Source organism: Varanus komodoensis, unplaced genomic scaffold (genome assembly GCF_004798865.1).
Source record: "Varanus komodoensis strain SLA01 unplaced genomic scaffold, ASM479886v1 scaffold22, whole genome shotgun sequence".
In the NCBI taxonomy this organism is placed as follows: Eukaryota; Metazoa; Chordata; class Lepidosauria; order Squamata; family Varanidae; genus Varanus; species Varanus komodoensis.
The window spans coordinates 15,488,796-15,508,596 of NW_025335606.1; the positions used below are offsets into that span (position 1 = coordinate 15,488,796).

Genomic DNA, 19,801 nt, shown 5'->3' on the forward strand with positions numbered 1-19,801 from the left:
TCCACTTGCCTCTCAGCTATCGTCAGCACAACGTAGGATTGCAACTTAAATGAACTAAAATGAATTATATTATATTTTAGTCAATTCTCTGTTCGGTCATAAAATAACATGAAGAAACAAAGTTCTCCACTTTGGGGAAAGGCCTTTATATTCATTCATGCATCCTTCAGGAAGTTCCTGGTAGGTTCCTGCCCATTTTCTTTCTTCTTCCTGAGAGCAGACATTGTGGCCCCATAAACAAAAGAATGTTTGTCATCAACACTGAAGCACATATGGTGACTATACCAAGCATATATTCACTTCAGGTATTGCCACAAAACTCTGGTGCTGAAGTGGGAACAATGGGTGACTTGTATGAATGAACAGAAGACCCTCAAACAGTTACAGCTAAACAACCTGTCCTTCTTTGTTGCCTCTGCATTATGCATATGGGCAATTAGCAACCTGGTTTATCAGTAGCGGGAAGGTGTCATTAGTCCTATATAATTTAGACAGAAGTACACATGCTCCGAAAGCAGTTGAGGTTGCTGCTCTATGAGCAGAGTGAGCTGTTAATAGTCTTGAAAGTTCCAGGGCAACAGGATGCAAGTCTTCAACTGGGAAGTTCCCAGGAACTGGGAATGCTTTATTCCTGTCCTCATAGCACAAAAAGGGTCTTTGCGTCTTATGATTTGGTAGAACATGAGTGTCAGACTGTCAAGGGTATGTACAGTAAACCAAAACAGCAAGAATGGGAGAGAGAAGGTAGGTATTATAACATCTTGGTTAATATAAAAACTTGAAAGAACCTTTGGCAGGAGGGAAGGATTTGGCCAAATCACCACTTTGTGAAAAGTATGTGGAGGGTACATTTGAACTGCACACAATTCACTAGCATGATGAACACACATGAAAGCCAACAGAAAAGCCAGCTCTCATCATAAACAAAGGCTGACCATAGTCAGAGACTTGAAGGGCTTTGATGTCAAAGCCTGAAGAACTAGACAAACTCCAATGCAGTACTAGAGATTGAACTGGTGGAGCAATGTTTCAAAGTCCATGGAAAAACTTTTGGGAAAAAGTATGAGAGAAACAGAAAAATCTAGCACAGGAAGATGGAACACTGAAATTACTGCCAGGTGAACACAAGAAGATGAAGCCTTGAGCTTACTTTCAAGGAAAAAACAGGAGAACCACTTTTTGACTGGATATCAAATAGTACTGAATCCAGGCTGAGTTGCAAATAATAAATCCTAGAATCTCAGAATCCTAGAATCTCACTTGGAAGGGGCCAGAGGGCCATTGGGTACAATATCCTGCTCAGTTCAGAATTACAAGTTAAATCATCTTTCTCAGATGGCTGTCCAGTTGCATCTCGAATGCCTCTAGTGTGGGACAGCCCACAACCTACCTAGGTAATTGGTTCCCTTAGTGCACTGCTCACACAATTGAAAAGGGAAGGGGGGCAATTATGCTTTAAAAATGTGAATATGAAACCACACAGAAGAAAAAATAATACGTAAGCTACTGTAAGGAACATGATTTAGAGTGTAATGCATAAATAAATAATGCACAAATAACCCAAGAAATGTTCTCTTCCACAAGTGGTTCAAAGATCCCTAGGAGTTTCATTAATTTTAGGGAACTATTCCAGCAGGATCTGTAGCCACTATGTTTGTATCCATATTTTATATAATGAGGTATTTTCACCTGGACCAATTTAAACATTTCATCTTGGAGCATTTGCCTGACAGCCTCTGAAGTGTCTGGTGGTGGTACTTGCAGATCTCTTGCATCTATCTCTTCTTTCTTTGGACCAACAGGATCACTTGGAAGAACACTTGACACAACAGTGAAAGAAGGCTGATCATCTGAGACAGAGATCTCTGTGCTGCAAAGACAGAGGGGAAATATTCTTGTGAAAAACTGAGAAAGTTACAAAACACCTAGATTCTGATCACTTTGCTAAATACGCTAAACCCTATTTAGACCTGTTTCAAACAGAACGACAACCTGTCACCTTAAAAGCCAATTGATTCATTTTATTTGTACTGTTTACATACCACTAAATGTTAACATATATATCTATGCAGTTTCCATATAAATATTAAAATCAAATTAAAATACAATTTTATTTTATTTATTTTTGGATTTATATCCTGCCTTTTTCCTACAAAGGGCTCAAGGCAGCTTACATCTCCTCCTCCATCTTATCCCCACAACAACAACCCTGTGAGGTAGGTTGGGCTGAGAGTCTGTGACTGGCCCAAAGTCACCCAGTTGGCTCCATGGCTGAGTGGGGACTAGAACCCAGATCATCTGAGTCCCAGTCCCATGCTTTTAAAAACTGTACAATTATATAACGTATGCAGAAGCAATAAATAGCCTAGTTAATTATGGGCCAGGGAAAACATGCATTTTCAGGACACATTTGAAAGATATCAAATTGTTGACCACATGACTGTGCAAAGAAATTTTTCTCACAGGGTTTTCCTTTCCAATGAGAAGGACTACCATTGCGGTTTTAGATGGTGACATTTTGGATAGGCCAGTAAGGCCTCCTTGCTGATTTTAATGGCTGGTTAGGTATGTATAAGAGAAGGCACTCTGCTGGGTATCCTGGTGCTAGGCTGTTTAGGGTTTCTATTACAGTAACATAGAGAGTCCCTTCTCCGGGAACCCTCCATGAAAGAAATTAGGAGAGTAAGTACCCGGAGGAGGGCTTTCTCTGCGGTGGCGCCCAACCTATGGAATTCACTCCCCAAAGAGGTCCGCCTGGCACCGTCGTTACTGGTTTTTCGGCGCCAGGTAAAGACCTTTTTATTTAAACATCATTTCAATTGTTAAAACATATGATCTGGCCTGGGCAACTTCTTCTTCCTTCTCTTTCTCCTCCTATATTTTTATTTTATACTGATAATTTTAATTTTGTATTTGTAAATCAATGTATTTTTGTATTGTTATATTTAATGGTAATTTATTATGTACTATTGTATTTCAATGTATTTTATCATGTTGTAAGCCGCCCCGAGGTTTCGGCAAGGGGCGGCATAGAAATGTTATAATAATAATAATAATAATAATAATAATAATAATAATAACAACAACAACAACAACAACAACAACAACAACAACAACAACAATAACATGGCTTGGTAGCAAATGGGAAGCCAGTGCAGCTCTTTTAGCACAGATCTTATTTGGGTATAGCTGGGTATTCAGTGAATGCTCTAGTTGGTGCAACCTGCACCAGCTGCAGCTTCTGAGCTAGATCCAAGGGCAGTGCCACACAGAGTGCATTACCACAGTCTAATTGTGAGGTTATCACTACATTGATTACTGTGGCTAGATTACTCCTATGCAGGAAAAGGAAAGTTGGTGCACCAAGTAAAGTTGGAAGTGGGCACTCTGAACCACTCAAGTCACCTGCGCCTCCAGTGACAAAGACGCATACAGAAACACCCCAAACTATGTTCCTTCTTATTCAATTGGGATGCAACTCTGTAAAGAATAAGGGCAAACTGCCTAGATCCTGGACCATGGAACAGACAATTCATAGGGTCTCTGTCTTATCAGGACTGAGCTTTTATTTATTAGCCTCATACAAGCCGTAACTCCAGCCAGGCACCAGTTCAGAATGTGCATGGCCTCTCTCAATTTAGATCTCACAGAAAAAAGCACTGGTGACTGCTCCCAACAGCTTCATATAGATATTAAATAACACTGAGAACAAGATTGTACCCTGTGGCACCCCACAGTTCAGCTGCCATAGGATCAAGTGCAGTCACCCAGTGCTAGTCTCTGGAACCAATCCTGCAAGCATGAGTTAAATCATTATAAAACAATGACTCCATCTTCCAGCTCATGGAGGTGGTCCTGGAAGATACCACAGTCAATGGTATCATAAGCCACTGAGATATCCTGGAATGGGTTTAGATAATCAGTTTCATTCAAGAGTACCTCCAGCTGAAACACTACCACTCTCTTAAGCACCTTACTCAGGAACGGGGTTTTTGTGACTAAGTAGTGGTTGATATAGATGGCTGGATTCAGAGAAGTTTTTTCCAGGACTGGTCACACCACTGTCTCCTTCAAGGGAGTAGGAACCAGACAGTCACACAACAGATGTGTGGTCCCTCTGGTCAGTCTGCTGAAGCTAGCCCAAATAAGCCATGAAGTGCAAGGGTCAAGGAAGCATTCTACAGACACAAGTGCCTTGTCCACATTTGCAGTCTCCAAAAACTGATACTGATCCCACATCAAAGGATAGATGATGTACTGAACATCTCAGCGGATACTACATCAATAGTGGTTTTTAACTCAGCATGAAGGTGAACAAGTTTATCTGTGGAAGTGTTGTGCAAACGCATTACAGAGGGACACTGAAGGTATAGTATTGGGTATACTGGTTTAAATGAAAGGTCCCCACACAATTTGGAAAAGCTTCACTGGATGGCTATTTGAGGATGCAAAAGAGGTGACAAAGTAAGCCTTCTTTTCTGTCTTCACCACCACACAGTTGTATACAATCTAATACATGTTTGATCACCTTCATGATCAGTCTTATGCCACTTTTGCTCCAGAAATCTTACTTTGACTGTCCAGAGCCCACCAGTAAATCAGGGAGGCTTCTGGCTTCCCAAGGGTAAGGGTATTTCCTGCACTCAGGAAATACTGTGTCAATGGTACGTCACACCTGACCAGTCCATACTGCAACAAGGGCCTTGACAGATATGGCAGCTCTGATTACTGAGCTGAAACTCTCAGATTCCATAAGACTCTAGGGCTGGACCACCTAAATGCAGCATACCCGCCTCCTGCTTTTCTTCCACAGTCCATGACTGGCTCCATCACAGTCTGTGGACCATGACATCCAAATCCAGATCAGTGGACAGTTTAGGGCTAAACAACTCAGTAGTGAAGCCATGGTTTAGATTTCATGCTCCACAACTTACAAAGAAGACAACCTTAAGCAGTAGAGTAACAGCAGAAGAAATAAGGTATTAAGCAAATGGGTTGCTATGCATGAATACAGCTTGTCTTCAATATTTTCACTACCAGAGCAGGTTCTCCAGGCTTGTGCCCACCATCAATCCCAGCCAGCACCAGGAGTTTTAGTTTTTTGGAGTTGTAGTCAAATAAATATGATGGATACTAGGTTTGAGAAGGCTGTGCAAAAGATACTAACTTTCTGGACACTGCCAAATTAGTCGAACTATATCTAAAAACTTTAAATAATAAATAAATGAATATTTAAAGGAGCATCACAACTTAGTTGAATACTCTGTTAGTTTTATCAACCACTGTAAAAGTCAGAAAAGTAGGCTGTAAGTTACAGGATCTTTAACACTGTAAAAGTATGAGGAGTTAACTAGGAACTTACACCAGGAAATTGATTTCATTCTGCAGCTTGATATTAGCAGTACTTCAAACAGTTAACAGCTCCTTAAGCTGTCTACCAACCATGACATCAAGTAGCAAGTTCTTACATGGAATGTGTGACCTGGTGGAACCACTCAGGTTGGTTCACATTAATGCTTGTTTGTGTGGAATTCTTCCCACACATCAGCAATGCTTAAGATTCAGCAGGAATAAAAGCCACTCCTGTCTTGAAAGCCATTGACAATGAAAAGCAGGTTCTTAGGCTGAATGTTGATTACTTGCACTCCATATTAAACCCAACAGTTCAGCTATTAAATGTAAGCACTGCCAAAGTGATACAAGTTTATGAATTGGCCAACTTTCTTATATGAAAAGTTTAACTGGACATGTCAAATGGCCACAGATGTTATAGAATAAGGCAACAAATGACCATTTGTTCACGATATTAAGAACAACCTCTTTTACCTAGTAGGTTTTGTCTTCTCAGGACAGTATGAAAGAGGAATATTGCTGGAAATCACCTCAAATGTAGTTCTGTAAATGCAGAGTGAATAATATGTCAGAAGTTTTTTATCACATCACCTTGATTTGAATACATGTCTATTATTTTAAAATAATTTAAATGTGAAATGGCAAGACATATTACTTACAATGCAAGTGAATTCATTCTCTGTCAAGCCATGGTGACTTTTTATTGTAAACAAACACTGTTACCTTGTTTACAACTTTTGATTGACTATCTCTAGCCTCCATAGCCATTAGCAACTAATGCAAACAAAAGTCTCTAGTTTACTCACACAAATGCTAGGTTACAAAGCTAAGCACACTTAAGTCACCAGAGAGGGCACCATTTAATTTAGCAAAAACAAGAAAAATAAAAGGAAAGCTGGAACTATTTAGATAATCAAAATAAGCATTTCTAAAGGGAAAGTCAATATACTATTTTTCCAAAGGAAAGGGAAATCATTAAATACTGTAGCAAACCCTTTTTATATTTTTTAAATATGAAAGGAGTTAAGTTATAAAAGTGCAATGGATTTTGTGCTTTTACCTTCATCCAGCAATAATAAAAAGCTAGCATTAGTGCCATTGTGCAGTTATTTTTAACCTCAGTAGGATGTGTCTCATGCAAGGAAATGGTTGAATCTGAAAAATCTTGTTTTGGCTGAAATTTTCACCCAGGAGGTTGCAGTCAACTTAAAAATGGCTTTCAGCTATTAACATGTACAGATAATTTAAGACTTAAACATTTCTGAGGCCATGCAAAATGAGAAAATCTGCATAACAATGCTAGAGTCACTGACTTTTTCCTCAGTGGGTTGTCTCCATGGTTTGACCTACTAACTTTGAAAATCATAGCATGATTTTCCTCAGTGAATTTTAATTTTGTTTGCTGGACATATTTAATTTTAGTTAAGAATATTAGCTTTAAAATAAGACTCAAATCATCTGTAACAAATTTTCCTTTTAGGGGAGGGTCTATTGTTTGGGGGTATAAGAATACCACTTAAAGTGATCTCTATGCAGATTCTGGGGCACACTTTTGGGCTGTAGACATGCATGCTTTAGGAAAAAAGCTTTACATTTTTTAGCAATTTGTGAAAATGTCATAGAAAAGTTGGAAGGACTACTTATGTATAAATTATAGTACAGAATGTGAGCTAGAGGGATTCCAGTTATTCCACATTGTGGAATGAGATTTACTGAGTCTCTGAGAGCATACCTTTCAAACTCTGGCATGCACTCAAACAAAAATGACCTAGCAAATACAGCATAGGCTAGCAAATGTGGTATGTCAGCAAGAGAGAGAATTTCTTACCCATCCAACTTCATAAATTCTTCCTCCAGTGTTTCCCTCAATGGTTCTTTCTGTGGACATTCAGCATCTGATATAGACAGTTGCTGCAATTTAAAATGTACTGTTTAAAAACATACTATATACAGGTAATTCCCAGGTTAAGAACAAGTTCCGGTCCCAAGGACATCCTTAAGTCAAATTTGTATGTAAGTCAGATCACATGTGTGAGCCAAATGTTTGCCTTAATATGTGTATATATATTTCTATGAATATAAAACACTTAAGAACACTTATAGAGTTAAATTAGAAACATAGAAACAGAGCGAGTCAGAAGGGGTCTCCTGGGCCATCTAGTCTTACCCTCGCCTCCAGCCGGCTCCGCTCACGACATAAATAATTAGGTAACTATTATTTTTGCATCTATTACAAGATCATGAATATAAGCATTTTGAGTACTTTAAAATACTATATGTTGTTTGCTCTTTTTGTTTGTTCATTTTCTGAATCTATTTCTAAGTTGCTCTGCTAATTTACAATAAACCATAATAATAATAAAATACCACAGTTCCAAACAAAACCAAACCTAAAGCAAAACAGAGAAAATAATCAGAACTTTCTCTCTTTCTTTTTATAGAATTGGGTAATATTCACAGGCCATTGGACACTGTGGAGGGAATCAAGCCTTCAAAATTATTTATTTATTTATTGGATTTTATATTATTTATTTATTTATTTATTTATTTATTAAAACATTTTTATGCCGCCCCATTCGCCGAAGCCTCGGGGCGGCTTACAACATAGATAAAACAAGTTAAAATCCATATAAAATAATCTTAATTAAAACTCACATTATAAAATAAGCCGCCCTGGCCAGATAAAATTCAATTGTATTTAGCATTTAAAATGTTGCTTAAATAAAAAGGTCTTAGCCTGGCGCCGAAAAACAAATAACGATGGCGCCAGGCGGACCTCTCTGGGGAGCGCATTCCATAACTTAGGCGCCACCGCTGAGAAAGCCCTTCTCCGAGTAGCCACCCTCCTAATTTCTCTCACGGAGGGCTCCCGGAGAAGGGCCTCTCCCGCCGATCTCAGGGGGCGACTGGGCAAATATGGATGTAAGCGCTCCTTCAGGTAACCAGGACCCCAGCCGTTTTATATTGGGTTTTATATTGTGCCAAAATGTCTCCAAAATTTTTAAGGTTAATTGTGTGAATGGTATCTGTTTTGTAAGACGCCCTGAGGCTTTTTGCGAATGGGGTGGCATAGAAATGTTTTAAATAAATAAAATAAGCCTGCCAGATTCTACTAAGACAGGTCCCTCTCTCTCTTTCTGCTGTCAGTGCAGCATCATTTCCCTATCAGTAATATGGGCATGCTAATACTGATCTAGTTTCCCTTAGCATTTGCCCTTGTAACCAGGCCTTCAGCTGCTACAAGGCCATCATGATGAGAAAAAGAAAATGGCTGCACAAACAACCCTTGAGGCCTACTTCAAAAAAGCAACTCCAGTGGTAACCCCTCCCCCGCACAGCAGCACAATCCAACTCTGACTATCCAGCACCTCTGCTCTGCCCTTTCCAGAAACTGTTTTGGCATCATTCTGCTTCATCCTTGAGGCCTTACATGTGCCCCAAAACACACTCGCTTGGGTACATTTGAGCTGAACAAAACGCCATCAATATCTCTAGGGCAGTACACAGCCACTGATGATGCGTCGCCAAATGTGTCACATAGTTCCCTAGAGGTACTCATTGTTTTTTCTAGAGATATTCATATAACATTTATAACAGGCTGCATGTTTGTAAGCACAGGTTGTTCATAACCCATATGTTCATAACCTGGGAACTACCTCTAATCTGTTACTGTTACTAGTAGTTACTATTCCTTCTTCCGCCATTTCACTTGTATCCTACTTCTCAGCTACCTGCTAAACTTTCGTAAGTAAATAGTACTCTGGTTATCACAGAGGCATGTACTGCTCTGTAGCCACAACTACGATATGCTATGTCAAAACTACACCACTCTCAGCTTGCTTAAAATTAAAATCTGTAGACACAATATGTAATGGACTGAAAGTAGGCTGGAGCTCAGCAGACCTTTCTACAGACAGTAGCCCAGAACTGAGCACATCAAATGGCTCCTGCCTCTTCCCTGTCAGGTCAGAAGAATGCCCATTTTCCACCATGTATACGGGTCTCCTTTGAGAAGTTTTAAATTCTGCGGCTATGTCTAGTCTTCTTACCATGGTAAGGAGCAGAAAAGGGGGAATGAGAAAACAAATGAATGTACATTACAGTGTTCAGTCCTGACTCATGTTCCTTTAATTTATGTAAAGAATGGTATGAAAACAAGACACATCTGCCATTATCCTAGACTCTACAACAGGGGCCCTCAAACTTTTTGAATAGGGGGCCGCTTGAAAGGTGCCAGGGCAGGGGGCGCAGGCTGGGCCAGGAGGGGGTGGGCATGTGCAGAATGGCAGGGGTATGCGAGCGCAGAGATCGTTTTCTCCCAATGAGTCAAAACGATCTCCTTGCGAGCAAGCTGGCACCTCACCACGAGCTATGGTGGGCCGGAACCAGCCCGTGGGCCGTAGTTTGAGGACCCATGCTCTACAACTAGCCTTGGTCCAAAAGGGGGTGGGGTCATCTGTATTCATAAGAATTACTACTGTGACTCAGAACTTCCACTGAATAATTCACAATTGGCACTGAAAGAAGAAAAGCTTTCTATGTACATTATTTTTTGCAGACTTGAAGTAAGTGGGATTGCATCGCCTTTCTTATGATCTCATGGTAGAAAAACTTTGACCCTTTGCGAATTTGCTTCCTCATCCTCAACAGTCAGTGTCAACATAAGCAATTCCCCAACTTGCTCAGGGCTCAGTTTCTAGAAGGAAAGTGCCTGGGCTGCTCTCTTTATTCACTAAACTGCCCAACAGGCTGTATTATACTCGGTCAAAAACAGACTTTCTTTGCCCTGTATGACAAACTAGAGGTGGTATTTGTATTTTATTTTAAATTTCATTTCTATACTGTCCTGTAGCTGAAGCTCTCTAAGCAGTTTACAACAATGTATAAAACAATAAAATACCATACAAATAACATAAAATGATTTTACATTAATTTAAAATAGCTTTAACAATATTAAAAATACAATAAAAAGACCCACCATGATAATGTCCTTAGGCCCTGGATAACCAAGAACATTGTCCAAGGCCTCCACACAGAGGGCTGTTTTGACCTCACTCCGAAAAGACAGCAAATTTGGCACCAGGCCGCCCACAACAAGAAGAAGTAGCAATGGGAAAAAGTCCAGACTTCCAATTGTTATTATTTAAGGGCAAAGACTGCAAATTTTAAAATGCTATTTTAAAATGATTTTAATAAAACCCACCTAGACATTCAAAACCATTGAAAAATGTTTGCAAGGTTTTTGATACAGTACTCTCTCAAAAGGGAAAAACACTGCCCACTCCAGTCCAATGGCCAAGTTAGCAGCAGCAGCAGCAGCAGCAGCAGCAGCAGCAGCAGCAGCAGCAGCAGCATTTATTGTATTTGTTTGAAAGCCCCCTACTAGCATCATGCTCTCTGGGTGGCCATTACAATAATGTAATGTAACACAGCAGGTAATCCTAAACCCTTGTTTAGTGCTTTGTGCACACGCTTGTGCCTTCTCACCCCCAAATACAGCTTGGTGAGGATGAAGACTTTGGCAGTATTTACATTTGCTTTCACAGAACCTCAGGTTGTCGTCACATATAATCAGAATTTCTGCTTTATAACAAACTCCAGTAAGTAATGGAATAGAGATAGCTCTATTGCTCTGGCACTAGACCTGTTGTGATTACAAATTCATGTTGTCTTATTCAGCAAAAACAATTGCATACATTGGATGCTACAATTTGCTATGAGTTTTGCTAACTTGGCTAATTGCTGGAAGTACAATGCCATTAATGATCTTTTTACACCACCTCTGTAGGAATCTGGATCCACTGTTGTATTACTCTGACACCGAGGAAGTTTTTCCTGATGTCCAGCCTGAATCTGGGTAGTCGCAGCTTAAATTGATTATTCATGCCCATGTACATCATTTTCAAATGATACTTATTTGGACATCTGGTCTACTTTTGTAGAAGCTTATGGATGATTACTAGAAAGCTGCGTACATGTTGACTGATATGGATATTTACAAATCTATACACATATTTACAAATCTGTATGTTTATCTCTCTCTTTGCTTGAAAAGTCACAATAAAAACAAATACAAAAATATTGTGGTAGCGCCTTACCTCTTTTCTTTGCTGTAAACATTTAACACTAACAGAAATAGTAGGACTCCTTGAAACTGCAAATGTATCTTCACAATAGTCTTTGAAATAAACATAATAAGAACAGTTTAATTATTCAAGGGACAGTCTATTTGCTTGCCACATCCCTCCCATCCCAACCATCCCTCTCCTCTTTACATTGCAGTTGCTGTGTTCACTGCTACGGGAAGTGGTGATGGTCACTAATTTGACGGCTTTAAAAGGGGACTGGATGAATTCATGGAGGAGAAAGCTATCAATGGCTACTAGCCTAGCTAGCTATGCGCTACCATCATTGTCAGTAGTGGCATGCCTGTGGATACCAGTTACTGAGGTGTCTGGGTAGGTAGAACTCTTGTACCCATCCTGCTTGAGGGCTCCTGTGGGCACTCTGACTGAGGCACTACCTGGACACTACCTATGACACATGGTTTTTCTGCCCTGTGACTTCTCATGGGGGAAGGCAAAGTGAAGCTGGCCAGGGACCTCCTTTGCAATTGGAAGTGGCTCAACTAGCACCTGCAAAAACTCCAGCAAGTGCTGTCCAGATGCTCAGCCTGGCTGTGCACATCCTTTGCCTTCCCTGGAGAGATGAGCAAGAACACTCAGAATCACTTGCAGGAGCTCCTGTAAATACCCTCTGAATTCCTCTTGCTACTTTCAGTCTGATTTCAGGCAACAAGGGAATTCCTAATTACCCTTCCTGAAACACATGAAGCAAATGTCAACAAAAGCTCCAGTGTTTTAACAATTGTCTCTGTTTTCATCACAGACAGAAGAACCATCTGAATCTGGACTAAGAGCAATTGGCTCAAACTGCAACCTCAAGTGGGTTCAAGAAAAGAATAATACAGCATGTCTGCAACTTAATCCCAAGACCTGTTGGCCTCACACCAGCAAATGTCAAAATATGTGTTTACAAGGGCAATTTTACTAGGCTTCTTGGATCTTTTTATTTTAAATTCTTCTCCCTCTTCATGGAAGTTTCAACATCATGTAGCTAAAAGGCTGTCTAGGGAGACTGTTGGAAAAATGGAGCAAAGCTGGCTCTGATTCACCCTCAGAACACTACTTTCCAGGGCCTTAATACCTGCATTTGCTGGCAAGAACACTGCTTTCCATCTAGTGAGTTCTGTGCCGGCAAATATAGGCTGCCAGGGTAGACAAAGCTTACATGCCAGCAGAGCTCCTGCCTACTGATGGGAGGGTGCCTCTGCTCCAGCTGGTGTCTCTGGGAGTGAGGACCGCTCTGCCTGGCTTTAACTAAAGATAAAAATAAATGGGAGATTAAATATCAGAGTACGAATTCTGGAGAAAATGAGAGCTTTTCTTTATTCTTGTAGCGGCACCACTTTAAATTGATCTTTGTTACTACAGAACGCTGCAGTATTCCATTTTTCCTTAAAACTCCCTTCATTTCATATAATTAATATTAATTCAACTAACCTTTATTTTCGGATGTCACATCTACTTCATCTGGTATGGATCCTTCAATTTCTTCTGTCAATTCTGCATCAAAATCTGTTCCAACAACCTCTATGTCATGTGTTATTGAATACTCCTTTAAATCAATGTCTTTCTGCTCAAACTGCTTTTCACATAAGGTTCTGTATGTTAGAAAAGATTATAAAAAGTGAAGCTTGTAGATGCGTTTCTTCACATTATTCCTAACTTTATGGCATTCTAAGCTCTTACACCAAACTGAATACAGAATCATTACCGTGAAGTACTTTCATTAGGTTCAGCATAGGCATGTTTGTCTTGGATATGAACTGGAGTACCAGCTGAAGGAGAACAGCCTCCATCCACACAGATGTCTTCCCCTAGTTTGGATCTATTAGCTGAAGAATAGGTACTTACACACCCTCTGTATGGTTTCTGGAAAAGGACACATGTGCTTAAATGTTGAAATCTGACTTGCAATAATATTTCATTAGCTCTGCTACAAGAATGCCCTCTTTCCAAATATATTTATGATCCAGCAGGAAAAAATTGCCCAGATAAGGAATCTGGGCAAATGCATGAAACCAATGTGGATCCTCATTATGATGATCTTCCATGCCCTCTGAATTGGCTGCATATGGGATACTGGTATCTGTGATGGCATTAAAATTAATGTACAGGTGCTTGTGTACTAATAAATTTGGACTAAGATTTAAATTAGGTTGAAACGTATGTTCCATTCTTTTAATAATTTTTGATTTTATGGCCATATATAAATCTGATAGATTTGTCTCAAATACATTATTTAATTAACCTAAAACTTTAATTAGCCTAAAACTAAGATCTTCACCTTATAATTAATAAGAATCCTAACTGTATTTCTTCACATAAAGTTATGTTTCTATATTGGGCAATGGCTGCATTCAGTTTTAATTATATTTCTTCTCAACCCAGATGAAACACTATTATGCAATGAATAGAGAAGTTCATTTTTCATATACTATATTATTTAGAGATGCCGGCCTTCTATTAAACCGTCTATACTCCATTATTTCTCATTCAAGTCTGAAGGACCATCTGAACATGTTAGAGAAAGAACTTTTACATTCATGGAATTTTGTTATTTCCTAGTAACTGGTTGAAAGACAGGTTGATTACTCAATATTCTACACACTCAGCCAGCATGAAAGTCCTTTAAATAGTCAGCAACAAACAACATATAGCACTTGCTATAATAATTTTGAATTAATATATTTCCATAATGAAGTAGAATATCCCACAATATATTCTATTGTGGGTTAACTATTAGGGGGAATCATCAGGATGGCAGCCAGTGACAAGTGGGGTCCCCCAGGGCTCTGTCTTGGGACCAATTCTGTTCAATCTTTTCATCAACAACCTGGAAGGGTGACCAGTCTGATCAAATTCACTGCCAATACTAAATTTGGGGCAGTGGCCAGAACTGAGGAACAGGTACTCTGGATCCAGAAGGATCTGGGCAAACTATGGAAGTGGACAGAGGACAACAGGATGACGTTCAGTGCATGTAAGTGCAAGGACCTGCACTTGGGGCATAGGAATGGGTGTCATAAGTACAGGTTGGCAGACAAGTGACTGGAGAACAGCACTTGTGAAAGGGGTCTTGGGATACTGGTCGACTGCAGGCTAAACATGGGCCAGCAGTGTGGCACAGCGGTCAAGAGGGTGAACACCTACCTTGCTTGCATAGCCAGAAGCATGACTTCTAGATCGAGAGAAGTATTACTGCCACTCTATATGATTCTGGTGAGTCTGCAACTGGAGTATTGTGTTCAGTTCTCAGCTCCACATTACAGGAAGGATATGGCCAGGTTGGAATTGGTGGTGTATAGCCACAAGGATGGTGGCTGGATTGCAGGGGAAGCCTTATGAGGCAAGACTGAGGGAATTGGGTCTTTTCGGCCTGGAGGAGACTCCAAGGGGATCTGTTGGTGACATACATATGTGCGGGGTGGCTAGAAGCCTGATTTCCCCTGTGAAGGAGGGCAGGACATGTTCCAACAGAGCAAAGCTGAGGGAATCAAGATTCAAGGTGGATTCCAGAAGTACTTCCTGACAGTTAGGATCCCTAAGGTATGGAATGGGTTTCCACAGGAGGTGGTTGAAGCTCCATCGGTAAGGGTGTTCAAGGACAGGCTGGACATGCACATGGTAGGCATGCCATCATCAGTGGAGCTGGCAGTCAGACTAGATGGCCCAGGAAACCCCTTCTGACTCACTCTGTTTCTATGTTTCTATAAGCATGCATGCTTTTTCATAAAGTAACAACACTCAACATCATTCCTTAAAGATACAACAAAGCCCTTTTCCTAACAGACAACCTAAGGTTTTCTTATACTCTAAATTTACATAGGCAGGTGATCTTTAAAGGAATTACATTAAATGATCAGTCCTCTATATGATCATCTTTAAGTGACAGTGAATCAAAAGATGTATTTCATACTCTAAGGATCTTGAGCCCTCAAAAGCACCTTTCTCAGAAGCACAGTGTTGCTTCCCTGGGTATTATACTTTCAAACCAAATTGGTGGGCAATGTTGCTTTTTTCACTGTGGCACCAGTTTCAATAACAGGGCAGCAAAAGACAGCTCAGCCCCTGTCGGATCCTGAGGATGGCAATACGGCTCCCCTGACTTACAGATACTTTCTAGCCTTGTAAGAGAAGGACTGACAGCATAATTGCATGAATGGTTATTCAGAAGTCAAATGAATTTAATTTACTCCCAAGTAAGTTTGCATATGTAAGTATGGCACAGTATGGAACAAACAGTGCACTAAAAGTTCTATTATATGGCTGCTTAAAAGAGCTTCCTTTCCACCACTCACAAAGAGATAAGGAGAAAGTGAGGTGCCTACATACATTGTCACTTACCACTGGGATCCTCCTTCCTGGGAAAATTGCATTTAAAATATGATACAAAATACTAATATTGATGAGTTAAAGCATTTGAATTTGGGCAAAATATATTCTAAAGTTGTCTTTCTGTAAGCAGATTTTTATTTGCATCTAGAATAACACATTGTCTGGGTTCCAGATGCATGCTAGAATCCATATGTATATGTTCCAAGCCACCCAGAAAGTATAGCTACCAAATAAATAAATAAAGCCCAATGCATTTTATTTCTCATGCTTACCCACAGACATACATTTTGGTCTTGTGTTTTACCATAATGTTGTTCTAACATCCACAACGATGCAAGTATGGCAGACGCAGATGTTTTAACATGCATCACAGGCTGGCATTCATGAAAGGGCTCTGTCAAGATGGGGTCATAAAGCAGTCTCCTGTTGGACCATCTGATCATCCATTCAAGCAAGCGAGCTATGTTGCTGTATTTAAGATTCATCTCTGGAGTTGGTTCTTCTCTCTGTATAAGATCATTCTCCTGAATTGCTTTGTAGAAATATTTATGACCTGGAACTGTTCTGGGAATTGAGGAAGCTTCTTCAGACCAACGCTGAGTTAATACAGGTGTAAGAGTTATTTCCTTACTTGAATCATGTGCACCATAAATAGGCTGCTGGCTTAGACCGAATAATCCTCTCCTTGCAGTAAGGCTCATCATTGAGTCATGAAGAGAAGGCTGAATTGACCGTTGCACAGTAAAGGGCATTGCTCGTTTTTTAGGATCTTTTTTCTTTTCAGCACACAAAGCAGCTAATTTAGAATCAATGGATTCAAAAGCAAGAGTGTAGCAAGAACCAGCTCTAAACACATTTTGATCTTTAGTTCTGATCTGTCTACGTTTCAGTGTTGTATGAACATCAAAAAGAACCGAGTTAAGCTCATGTTCTCTAAGAAGCGCTGAAAAGCTAATCAGAAAAGGAACTGCATAATCTTTGTGATTGAGTTGGTCTCTTTCAAGCAAGTAAGTTAAAAAGAGGTCTAAAAATTTAATGTATTCATCATCTTCACGCTCAAACTCCCATTCACCGACTAGAGGCAAAAAGTGCTGATTGAAGACATTACTGCTCTCTTTTCTGTTACTTCTTCTTTCGACATTGAAATCTTTTAATTTTTCAGTTGTTTTATTATAACCTATCAATTCTCCTGCAGAGTTTTGAACTTTCCTACAACAGAGAGATCAGAATAAAGGAGATTAAAAAGGACAATCAATTAACAAACTACTCATTTTTCTTTCAAAGCAAATTAACTTGATTCATAAATACTTGTTTCTGACATCAAAATAGGTAAAATAATGTTTTCAGTTTTACTGAGATTCCTTGATTAAAATATATTACTGTATAGATTTCAGCTCTCAACTAATGTTAATTCAACGTGGAAAAACATAGTGCTGGTGAAATGGGCTGGGCATGCAGATCACCCTCTCCTAGTAAGTGTTTCTAGGTTTTTTAAAAACCAGGTTGTTTTCAGTATCCTCTACCTTTCACATCCTTTTGCAAGAATCCAGGTGTTCAGGAAAAAGGAAAAATGCAAGCCACTCCATTTATGGGGTGCTTTACTGGGAATCAATAGCACAAATTATAGCCAGAATAAAATCTGTGCATATTTCAAGTGCAACTCCCCCATCCTGCACAATGTGTGGCAAACCACTGACAACTGCTCCAGTGTTCCATTAGGAAATTTGCAAGGGGGGCTATCACTTCAGAGATTGTAAAAAATCAACTTTGGTGGTTTAGACAGGGTAAAATGGAAAACAAGCCACAGCAATCACAGAAAGGACTTCGGTCAGCTGTGGAAGAGCCCTTTCAAGGACAGTCACTCCCACATATCACCTGGTGGAACAGCTACCTGTATTTGAACAGGATGAACTCGGCAAGAATGGTAAGGGCTTCTGCCACCCTTCTTGACTGGCTCACCATTTCCCTGTACACATTCTGTGACTGGGCTTGGATAACAGAACAACCTATCATAGGCACAACAAATGCTAGAACAGAAAGAAAGAATAGAAAATAGAACAGTACTTGTAGGTTACAATTATACACACATTTACTAGAAGAACAGTCCATTTGAAAATGGTGCAAGGCACTTCCATGTAAATGAGCATAGGACTGCACCGTGCATGAGATTGTACCAGGAAGATTGCTGCCCCAGTATTAACATGCTATGAAAGAAAGGTGAAATGGGTCTATTTTTCATATAGGACTGCCACCACAACAGGGCAAAGAAGGAGACAGAAGCAAGCTGAGGAAACATCAGGCCTTGTTCTAGATGGACTGCCCAACCCCTCAGGAGAGCAGAAACAGGGCTCTTTTAGCAGCTCTGCTGAAAATCTATTAATTCCACCCCCTCGCTGACCTTTCCCTCCAGATCCTATTTTTGTCGTGTTTTGTGCCTCTTTAGATTATAAACTGACACACAGATTTATTATTTTAGTGTTTGATTGTAAACTGTGCCAGGAGTCTTGTTTTGCTTTTCCTCATGAGTGTGATAAAACTACTTTAAACTAAAAAGGAGAGATTCAGAAGTATTACAAACTTGTGGTTTTCTTGCATCTGAGAAGAAAATGATTTTTTGGTTTCTTCCATCAGCAATTCTTCAGAGAGTGACTCTACTGTTTCAGCATCACTATAAACCTGAGGATTTCCCAAGTCTGAAACTGTGCTTCTGCTTAGACTAGTCTCCAATGAAAATCGATCACAGCAGTGAACTCCAGGATCTTGCACCTCTTCTTCTGGTGGTTCCCAGATGTTTCTCTGATGGTGTCCTATGTTTCTTATCACACGCTTCAATGTTTTGACATTTACTTTGTGAGCCGATTGTATAGCAACAGACATCATTTCTTCATAGTCATGGCCTATCCATAAAATCAGAGGATCCATTTTAGAGTAGAAATTGCAACTGCAATTGCATGATGACTTTATGTATGTATGTATGTAGAAGGCTTCTATGCCACCCCAGTCGCCAAAGCCTCGGGGTGGTTCACAACAATAAATAAATAAGAACAATATAAAACAATATAATATGAGTTGACCTGGCCCAAAAAATAAAATAAATAAATAATATTAACAATTAAAATAGCGTTTGACTAAAAAGGTCTTTGCCTGGCGCTGAAAAACAAATAACGACGGCGCCAGGCAGACCTCTCTGGGGAGCGCATTCCATAGATTGGGCGCCACCGCAGAGAAAGCCCTCCTCCGAGTACTTACCCTCCTAATATCCTTCACGGAGGGTTCCCAGAGAAGGGCTTCTCCCGCTGATCTCAAGGGGCGGGTGGGCATATATGGACATAAGCGCTCCTTCAGGTAACAAGGACCCAAGCCGTTAAGGGCTTTATAGGTCATAACCAACACCTTGAATTGGGCCCGGACTTCAATGGGGAGCCAGTGAAGCTGACGGAGAACTGGAGTCATGTGAACATAACGCCCAGTCCCTGTCAGCAGCCTGGCAGCTCTATTTTGAACCAATTGAAGTATCCGGACCGTCTTCAAGGGCAGCCCCACGTAGAGCGCGTTACAGAAGTCAAGGCGGGAAGTCACCAACGCATGTGTCACCATCGCCAGGCAGTCGTCCTCCAGGTAGGGACACAGCTGTTGGATCAGCCGAAGCTGAAAGAAAGCACTCCTTGCCACTGCTGTCACCTGAGCTTCCAGTGAAAGATCTGGGTTGAGGAGCACTCCCAAGCTGCGGACCTTGTCCCTAAGAGGGAGTGCAACCCCATTCAGGATTAGGTTCAGGTCCCCTTCCCTGAAGCCTGATCCACCAACCAACAGGACCTCCGTTTTGTCTGGATTGAGCTTCAGTTTATTGGCCCTCATCCAGCCCATTACCTCGGCCAGGCACCAGTTCAGTACAGCCACTGCCTCACCTGGATTGGTAGAGAATGAGAGGTAGAGCTGGGTATCATCAGCGTACTGATGATTCTGCAGCCCACACCTCCTGATGACCT

General features: G+C 40.4%; 1 protein-coding gene across 7 annotated transcripts in view; it reads right to left on the reverse strand.

Moving 5' to 3' along the window:
- The window catches only part of CPLANE1 (ciliogenesis and planar polarity effector 1), an 86,551-nt gene that overhangs the window by 35,949 nt on the left and 30,801 nt on the right, over nucleotides 1–19,801 (reverse strand). For 5 of the 7 annotated variants that reach the window (XR_006414843.1, XM_044431206.1, XM_044431204.1 and 2 more), the window contains 8 exons: nucleotides 18,391–18,709; nucleotides 16,085–17,021; nucleotides 13,189–13,346; nucleotides 12,915–13,075; nucleotides 11,451–11,530; nucleotides 7,181–7,263; nucleotides 5,827–5,895; nucleotides 1,690–1,870 (listed from right to left, as the gene is read on the reverse strand). Coding sequence is in view for 6 of the 7 variants with exons in the window: in XM_044431206.1 (XP_044287141.1) it covers nucleotides 1,690–1,870; nucleotides 5,827–5,895; nucleotides 7,181–7,263; nucleotides 11,451–11,530; nucleotides 12,915–13,075; nucleotides 13,189–13,346; nucleotides 16,085–17,021; nucleotides 18,391–18,709 (1,988 nt within the window). In the remaining variant the exon portion in view is untranslated. The remainder of the gene's footprint in view (nucleotides 1–1,689; nucleotides 1,871–5,826; nucleotides 5,896–7,180; nucleotides 7,264–11,450; nucleotides 11,531–12,914; nucleotides 13,076–13,188; nucleotides 13,347–16,084; nucleotides 17,022–18,390; nucleotides 18,710–19,801) is intronic. The other 2 variants (XM_044431207.1, XM_044431208.1) reach the window with 2 other exon arrangements.